The sequence below is a fragment of the Oryza glaberrima genome, chromosome 11 (assembly GCF_000147395.1).
Source record: "Oryza glaberrima chromosome 11, OglaRS2, whole genome shotgun sequence".
Lineage (NCBI taxonomy): Eukaryota > Viridiplantae > Streptophyta > Magnoliopsida > Poales > Poaceae > Oryza > Oryza glaberrima.
The window spans coordinates 19,693,923-19,703,702 of record NC_068336.1 but is presented as its reverse complement, the minus strand read 5'-3'; the positions used below and the strand labels follow the sequence as shown (position 1 = coordinate 19,703,702).

General features: G+C 39.9%; 1 protein-coding gene across 1 annotated transcript in view; it reads right to left on the bottom strand.

Annotated features, from left to right (window-relative positions):
• Nucleotides 1-9,158: 9,158 nt before the first annotated feature.
• LOC127755772 (receptor-like protein EIX2) overlaps nucleotides 9,159-9,780 on the bottom strand; it is a 31,517-nt gene continuing 30,895 nt past the window's right edge. Inside the window, exons 3-4 of the mRNA XM_052281426.1 lie at nucleotides 9,697-9,750; nucleotides 9,159-9,172 (exon numbers count right to left, since the gene is read on the bottom strand). Of these exons, the coding sequence (XP_052137386.1) occupies nucleotides 9,159-9,172; nucleotides 9,697-9,750 (68 nt within the window). The remainder of the gene's footprint in view (nucleotides 9,173-9,696; nucleotides 9,751-9,780) is intronic.

Genomic DNA, 9,780 nt, shown 5'->3' with positions numbered 1-9,780 from the left:
ACAGATTTACTGTTACCACCATTATTTGTTTTAAAGGAGTATGCATGGTACACACAACACGATATTATTACACACCAAGGTGTAGCAGTCGGTCTTCTCGTCAAGTCTTCTGCGCGAGCAGGTACTATGGTAGGGACTCTATGCTCTTTGTCCCTAGATGCCATACAAAGATGCATCGAACACGGTCTCGTCGTCGGCACTTCGGCATGGAATATATGTAATGATTATGCTAAACAAAGCACGATATAACACACCAAGTTGTAGCGGTCGTCTTCGTCAAGTCTTCTATCCGAACGAGCAAGTGCTATGAGAGCATCCAATGCCGTGTTTGAGAAGAAAGGAATAGCGAAGATTGACAAGATACGTAGAACGAAATAAGCTGTTAGTGTATAATTAATTAAGTAGTAATTATTTTAAACTTAAAAAATAGATTAATATATTTTTTAAAGAAACTTTTCTATAGAAAGTTTTTTCAAAAAACACACCATTTAACCGTTCTGAAAACATACGCGTGAAAAACTATGGTTTTTCTTCTCTTTGTGCTAGCGGCTCTCAAACACATAATCAAGAATGGGAAAATATATAGTGCAAACCACATATACATATGTAATGGAAACTTGGAAGCTATCGTTGGATTGAGAAATGGATGTCCGATATTCGTCCACGTCAACATGAGTTAAAATTTAACTCTCATTAAAATTTTAACTCATAAGTGAATCTGCGAGTTAAATTTTTTCTCTTGGTGACGTGGACGAATCTTGGACATCCATTTCTCGATCTAACGGTAGTTTCCAAGTTTCCACCACATATGTGGTTTTCACTACGTATTTTCTCATCAAGAATAACACACAAGATGCATTATCACGATGGTGGTGGTGCAGACACTGCTGGACTACTAATCTTTGCTCGATCGGCAAAAACAACAAATATCTCGGATGTTTAACAAAATTTTTGGTGAAAATATTTTGGTTATATTATACAAATCGAGGAGATCTAAAAGGTTAGCAACTTCATCCCCTATTGATGCAAGGTGAACATTTACATTTCTAGCTATGTTTATATCCATTATTATCTCAAAAAGATATATGGAAATACGATGAGAGAGAAAAATTGTTTAGGGAAAATTAGGGTACTTAATAAAATTATAAATATTTGTATAAAATTGTTAAAAAGAGACAACAAAGGGCAAATATAGAAAATGAAGAATAAAAATAGAAAACTAAGTCCATTTGAAAATCTTTAAAATAGTTAGAAATAAGTAGAATGCATTAAAAATATGTTTAGAACTTTTAAAAATAATTAAACAAGGATAATACATGGAAAAATATATTTACAATTTATTGAGACAGATAAAATTTATAAATAGTTAATCATGACTCCGATTAAGTCCATTTAAAACTCGTTAAAATCGTTAGAAATAAGAAGAATACATTAAAACCGTCAGTTTTCAATTTAATTATGATATTTTAAATTATTATATGATTATTTAAGTAGTTTCACTTTTGTGGACTTCCTTTACAATTATTATCTCCTAATGTAGATGAATCGGCAATGGATGTACACCGCAGAACGACGGTCGAAGGAGTTTATTGATGACGTGCATTATTTTTTGAGTGTGGCCAATGCCCACAAGCCTAAGGGTTTTATATGTTGTCCATGCAAAAGTGCAAAAACCAGAAGGAGTATTCTACATCTAAGAAGTCTTCATATCCACTTGTTGGAATCGGGATTCATACCTGGCTATAATTGTTAGACCTTGCACAGAGAGTTAGGGGTTGCAATAGAAGAAAATGAATAAGAAGACGACAACATTTCAGACCGGGCTCAATATGATGGATTTGCAGAAAATACAATAGGCGAGGCGGACAGAGCTGTTGAAGAAAACGGCGGTACGGAAAATCTTGGTCAAATGTTGTGCGATGTAAAAAATGACTGCAAAAGTGAAAAGTTGGTCTAGAAATTGGAGCGGATGTTAGCATACCACAAAACGTCCTTGTACCCAGGTTGGGAATAGGAGCACAAAAAGTTGGGTACCACACTGGAATTCTGACAATGGAAGGCAAAATATGGTGTGACTGACAAGGCATTTGGCGAGTTATTGAAACTCGTAAAGAATATTCTTCCCGAGGGAAACGAATTGCTCGAAACAACGTACGAAGCTAAAAAGGTAATCTGCCCTCTCGGACTGGAAGTACAGAAGATACACGTATGTCTGAATGATTGTATCCTCTATCGCGTTGAGGAGTACGAGAACCTAGAAGCACGCCTGGTTTGTAAGGCACTACGATATAAGATTAGACGAGATGACCTAGGTGATGTTGACGGACATCCTTCGAAGAAGAGAGTTCCTGCTATGATCATGCAGTATTTCCATTTAATACCACGGCTAAGGTGTTTGTTCAGGAACAAAGCGCGTGCTAGAATGGTGCGCTGGCACACATAAAAACATAAACAAGACGGGATGCGAGACACCCTACAGATGGGTCGTAGTGGTAAAACATCAATAAAACATTTCAAGACTTCAGAAAGGATGCACGGAACATAAGGTTCTGTTTAAGTACGGATGGCATGAATCTATTTGGAGAGATGAGCCGCGATCATAGCACTTAGCTGTGACCATGTGTATCTACAATCTTCCCCCTTGCACGAAGCATAAGTAGATCATGATGCCGATTATTATTCAAGGCGCTAAAGTGAATAGCTGTGATGCGCCACCGCCTCCCATCTCGCCACCACTGTTGCCTACGCCGGGACGCCGCCCGACCACCGCCACGCGCTACACGGAGAGGCGAGAGAGAAAGAGAGAGAGAGACGAGGCGATAAGGACGAGACTGATATATGCGTCGGCCTGGATTGGCTCGACTCGACAGCTAGGCTCGGTTTGGATAGGTGCCGGTTTTTTTAAAAAACCGACACATATAATTTATTATTGGTGTCGGTTTTAAAGAAGAACCGACACCTATATTATATTAAAGGTGTCGGGTTTTTTTAAAAAACCAGCACCTATACTATAGGTGTCGGTTCTTCTTTAGAACCGGCACCTATAGTTGCTTAAAGGTGTCGGTTTTACGTGCTTTGAGTCCACGGAGGAGGGAAAAGTATTATAGGTGCCGGTTTTAGCTGTTCCGGCACCTATAGTGCCGATCTCTATGAGGTTTTTTTACTAGTGTTGACCAGTAGATAGTAGCGATCTCTCAACACCTAAAGATTCTTCTTCAGGTGATCGAGAATACGCCTACACCTGATCTTCGACCAGTAGATCGTAGCGATCTCTCACTACCTCTGCGATTTGTTGAGTACAACTATATATCTGGTCTTTGCCTAGTGTGGTGGTTGTCTCATCATCTACATCAACTTCTGTAAGTTTTATATGTGCAATATTTGTCTGTTGATCCCCTCTTATATCGCCTCATCTTGAAGGCAGTCCTATTGTCCCTTTACGCTGTTCTGACAGGCCTCCGAGAAAACTAATGGAATTTCGGCTGGGGACGCCTAGAGCAGATAAGGTCTTGTCAGATTCTAAGAGCCGAACGAACATGTAAAACCTGGTCATGTTAAGAGCACTAAATGGTTGCGTATTAACCAATTTGTGTAATCGGAAATTGATTTTTCCAACTTCATGGCTAGGGGCTAGGATTTGTCAGCTTCAGCAAGGTTTGTTATAAGATTCAAGCTGTCTTTGTGGAAAATGGCAGCTGGGGCCTAGGAAGAGTACCAAACTCCGTTTGCTGAGGGCAGCTCTAGCAAGAGTACTCTTTTATTGTCACACACAGATTCAATTTATTTCATTTTTTCCATACATATGATAGCATGTTACCCTTGAGCATTCGCTCAGGGGCTATTGCTATCTAACAACTTGTTCTGAGTATTGATTTCAGGGAAGTCATATATCGGATCAATTAAGTCAGATTTCAAGGCTTTGTCGCAGATCTTGGACCTTCTCGATTATCCGAGAACGGTTGATGGAGCTCGACAAGGAATACGGAATGAAGCGACGGTGTACCCGCCGAGATGAAATTTCTTTACTTCAATCCAAATTCTCAATTATAGTAAGACAGGAGACTTAGTGGTATGTTCTGTAACTTCTCATTTAACATCGAAGATTATCCTATACAAACCCAATATAGTGCCTACAAAGGCCGATAAGAGGAATCTAGCATTATCTCTAATTTCACCGAGAACAGTCAAGCGAGCGCGACAATAGTTGCTCTAAAGTCTTCGGTCGAGAATCTCAACTCGTTCATTTGCATTAAAGTCGGGCTACTGTCAGGGTTATGGATACCACATACCCAATAGTAATCGACTAAGCTCGGCGAGGCCCACCACATACCAAGTCTTATACGGAAACATACCTCATATATAGAAGGAGTTCCGGATAAGGAAGGACAAAATAGAGTTCTATATAGAAACGACAAGTACTACTCGGATTGTATCCATATTGGTCTCCCTAGTTCTACTTGGACAAGGGGAAATCTATGAGTCTAAATCCAAGCCCCCATAGGAGGAGAGGGGACACACAACATAGAAGCCACAAGACACAAGCCAATACGCCGCCAAACATCGACATCTGAGATTAGCCTAGACACACCCCATCCGGTACCTGCAGAGGCTGGCAAGAGGGATCTAGCAATATCTCTAATCTTGTCGAGTTCACATTCGAGGAGAAAGGCTACCCCGTCGTCGACTACGAGTTGGTGTTCGTGCCGCCAAGTCGACAACGGCTAGATAGGTTATCCCAATTGTTGTATTCTGTGGTTTTCTATATCAATCACATATAAACAGGATGTAGGGCTATTACCTATCAGATAAGGGGCCCGAACCTATATAAAAATCCCTATCTCCATCTCTTTTACCTCAATCTCGCATATACCCTGATACCGATGATCCCCATACCATCCAAATACCCTAGTCGTGACTATCAAATGTCGACAAGCTTATTATGGAATTATATTTAAATGCTGCACGTTGTTGCACCAAGTATATTGGAATTGTTTCACTAAGTAGATCGAAAATATTTCAATCGTTTAAATCGGGCGCTGTTTCACCTTATATAAAAACAATGTTTCAGCAAATAGCGAAAGAATGTTTCAAGTCACTGCAACATTTGATCCATACATAGTGAAACATTACAAGTACACTAGGTGAAACATTTTTAGTGGAATAAAAAATGAAACGAATTCCCTTAATAAAGGGTTTCCATAATATATGGGTAATTTATTGCAAAAGAATGTTTCAATTCACTGCAAAATTAGATCTATACATAGTGAAACATTGTGAGTACACTAGGTGAAATATTTTTGGTAGAAAAAAAATGAAACGAATTCTCCTAATATAGGGTTTCCAAAATATATGGGTGATTTGTTGCAACGGAGTATGTGATGGGGACACGTGGCAGGTGTTTACAACGGCACACGTGGTGCGTGGTGGGGTGGCGTGGCATGTGCGCGTCGTGGGGCGGGGGAGCGCTTGATTTTTGCTCCCCCCGATGGTCGACCGATCCCTGGTGTTTTCCCCATCCTATGCACTCACGATTAATTGTCACTGCGACCTTTCAACAAGCCAGAGTTTCTTAATTAATTACTTGATGCACACACGATTAATTGTAATTGGAGAAGAAATGAGCAAAGCTTAGTGTAGTATACACTGAATGCAGCTGAGCTACGCGTGCAATCGAAATCAGTATAGTACAAAAATCTGTACCATCACAAGAAATTAAATTAGCACTATATAAGCAGCTGCCTCCTCTGTTATTGCAGCGGCTTGGTATTTTCTGTCTCCAAATTATGTCTCAAAAGTGTGACCGTATTTTGCTCCTTCCATAGCATATCCAGGTCAGGATCACTATTAATTGTGTCAAAAACTCCAAATCCATGTAGGCTGTCTTCCAGATAATTTATTCCAAGATATATAGATCGGTGATTTTATTCATCTCCACAGACAATACTTCACTAAATTTACTTATGAAACCAGTGTACCAAACAAACATGTCAACCCTGGGTCTCTTTGGATATTTTTGGGCCATTGCTAGTAAATTTCAAAGTGACCTTGGTATAGCTCCTCTTATATTGTTGCTTGCTAAATTTAAAATATATAGGCGTCCAAGATTTGTGATGTTGTCAAAGAAAATCCCCACCGAATATGTTATGACTAAGCTCCAAAAAATCGTAGGTTCACCAAGTCTCCAATCCATGATGGTAATGTTCCGTAGAACTTGTTCCATGCAAGATCTAGAAAGACCAATGTCGAGCTGCTTTGCAGTGATGATGGGAACTTCCCAGAAAAGTTGTTGTTACTCAAAAGTAGGAAAACCATCTTGGGCATTTGAAAACTCTCATGAAGTTCTCCATCCAAAAGATTGTTGGATAAATCGAATGCAAGCAAGCCATGCAATTCACAAATAGATTCAGGAATATGACCAATGAAGTAATTGGAGGATAGGCGAGGCGAGATCGATGACTTTCCCCTCCACCACCGCACCGTGGGGAGCGCAGCCACAGGGAAGGAAAAGGGGATCGAAGTGTACTGGCGTTTAAATCGCTAATTACATGATTAGCAACAGTGTATCACAGCCTTAATGCTTACGAGCCGTTGGATTTGGTGTGGCACTTGAGGCCATGATCTGGACCATCGGATTCAACTTAGGTGAATTCGGTGAACCGGTATGTCTTACTCTATTCCACCAACCCTGCTCTGAATAATTTTTTCTTCAGTTAACTCTGAATCTCCATTTCTGAACTTCCTTCCTTCAGTAGCTTTGCCCAAGAGGAAGTATAGAGTATCTTCAGAGAATTGAGTCATTTCGATCGAACCATGTCACGATGATGGCGATCGAGGGTGAATCGTGAAGAATTCGGCCTTGCCATGGGGCAGGCATGCTGCTTCGCCTCAATTGATTTATAGCAGTGGAATGGATGAAATCCATGAATTGTGTAAGTGTGCCATGTCAACAGAGGATATCTCAGGAACAATGTGATTTGAATATGCAGAAAAGAAACAGTACAAACAGATACGGAAACTGTTCCATTTTAGATAAACCTGTTATCCGTTTATTGAAAACAGTTGAGATGAAACTAGAGGAGCAGAATTGAGCAACAGACGAGCTCAAATCATCATTCTGATTTCAGAAACCATGGGAGGTTTGGGAAATGGAGTGCTTTCACTCAATGTACTGGTGCTGGATTTTTGTATACTACATCCCATGTACTAAAGGTCGTCAGAAGAAAATCAATTAAGCATTAGAGAACATTTATTTTCACATCACCGACACGAAAACAAAATAATTATACAGACTAACAGAGTTTTTGAATGCTTCTCCTTCATTTATTCATTTCGTGTAACAGCAGACGAACCAGCATATGACTTGGATATTTAATTTCTAGTTGCCTGACTAGCAAACCTAGCCCATGTAACAACCACAAACACATATGCTTTATCATATAACTTGTCAAACTGACGGAAATAAGCAACTCTCCATGATGTTCTGAACAGTATAGCACAGAAAACCACCCAAAGGCCGACCACAAATCCTGACACGAGTCCAAAGTAAAAGAACATTCTTGACTCTAAATCATTCACGCTTGTCTTTTGACTGTCATGCTCTGCTGCGTTATTGCCTGAACAATTCCTTTCAAAAGGAGGTCCGCATAGACCACTGTTTCCATCATACATGGATTGTTCATTATCATAGAGTGTGTCGAGTTGGCGTCCCCACGGTATTCTTCCTACAAGATTGTTATATGAGAGGTCCAAGTAGCTTAAAGATGTTAGGTCTGATAAGCTTAGTGGAATTTCACCAGAAAGATTGTTCCTTGAGAAATCAAATGATTCTAATGCTTTTAAGGCCCCAATATTCTTTGGAATTCTCCCGCTCAACTGATTCCATGATAAATTTAAATTCACCAACCCATTGAGAGAAGTTATTCCGTCTGGAATCAAACCTGTTAAGTTGTTTAGTGACAAATCAATGCCAACCATATGAAAAGCTCCATTAGCAAGATACTTGAGTTCTTGATGCTTTATCACCAGAGACAAAACATCTAGTGACGAATCACGTACCCCAGTATTGTACCAATCAGTCCCAAGTCTTTCCGGATGTTTTGAGGTCATTCCAATTAAATTTGACAAAGACAGAGGAATTGATCCAGATAAGTTGTTGCCTGCTAAATTCAGAAGTTGAATTTGTTTAAGATTTGTGATATTGACTGGAATATCTCCATAGAACATGTTATGGCTTATATGTAGTAATCTCAAACCAGCTAATTCTCCAATCCATGTTGGTATTGTTCCTTCCAACTTGTTCCATGAAAGATCTAGGAAAACCAATGTTGAGAAGCTTTGGAGCCACGATGGGAACTTCCCTGAAAATATGTTGTTACTTAAGAGAAGGTACAACAAGTTTGGCATACTGGGAAGTTCTCCATAAAAATAATTATTTGACAAGTCCAAGTAATGCAAGTTTTGCATGTTAGAAATAGATCTAGAAACATGACCAGTAATGTAATTGGAGGATAGAACTAGCACTTCGAGGTTTGGAGCTCCAAATTCAATTGGCAAATGTCCTGAGAAGTTGTTCATGGAGATGTCCAAATTCATAAGATTTTTCGGTAGCAATGGTATCTAGCTAGTTAGTCGATTGAGAGATAGAAGGAGTGACTCCAAACTAGTTAGATTCAGAACACCTGGCGATATAGTTCCACTTATGCTGTTGTTAACAAGTGCAAGCCATTCTAAGCTAGTCAAGTGCTCCATCATATTTGGCAGCTCTTCAGTAATATTATTGTCATCCAAAGACAAGATTGTCAAAGTGCTAGAAGAACATTTTGGCAATTTGTCTATAAACTCTGTTATGTTTCCATTAGAGAGACTGTCAGCAAGTAATAGTAATCTCAATTCACAAAGGTTTTTCAAGTCCACCGTCATGGTGGCTAAGTTGCCATTTTCACTAAAATATAGCTCTTGGAGGGACGTCATTGCTCCTAATGCATCCGGGAATGGACCATCAAGATAGGTTCCGTCAAGGGAAAGGTATTTGATGCCTTTTACCTCCCAAAACCAGCAAGATGCAATTGGATGACAAAAATAGTTCCATGAGAAGCTCTTCAAGTTTAGTTAAGTTTAAGTGTGCAAGGGATTGGTTTGCACTTTGAAGTGAACACCCTCTAAGGTTGAGAACCTTCAGAGATGGAATCATGTTCACCACAAGAGGCCAATCAGTTACTGTGCTGAGATTTACTCTCTCCATGTGAAGGTACTCGAGCTGTTGAAGATGGGTTAACCACGAGATATCAGTTGAGTACATATCTGGCATGAAACCGAGGCCAAGGTGTCTCAATTTTGAAAGGTTACCAAGCTGAGGTGGCACTCCACCTGACAATAAGGATGTCCGAGTGAGGTCAAGATATCTTATGTTCTCCATTGAACCCAAGAACTCTAGGGCACTACTTGTACCAAGTGGATTGCCAAAGTCGTTATGTGAAACATCAAGCTCCACAAGTCTTGTGAAGGTTTAGTTGTGTCATCGATTGGCTTCTGCCTGGAAGCGAGCATGGAGGGACTCTAGAGATGGAATATTGCTGATGACAAATGGCCAATCTACTGCCATGCTTAGTTTTATATAATTCATGTCGAGATATTCAAGGAAATGCAGATGAGCTAACCAAGAGATATTTGTCGCATGCATATCTGAAAACCAGGAACCAAGGTCAAGTTGTCGCAAGTTGGAGAGGTTTCCAAGCTGGTGGGGCACTTCACCTACAAGTAGTAAAATCTGTGTTGGTGAGG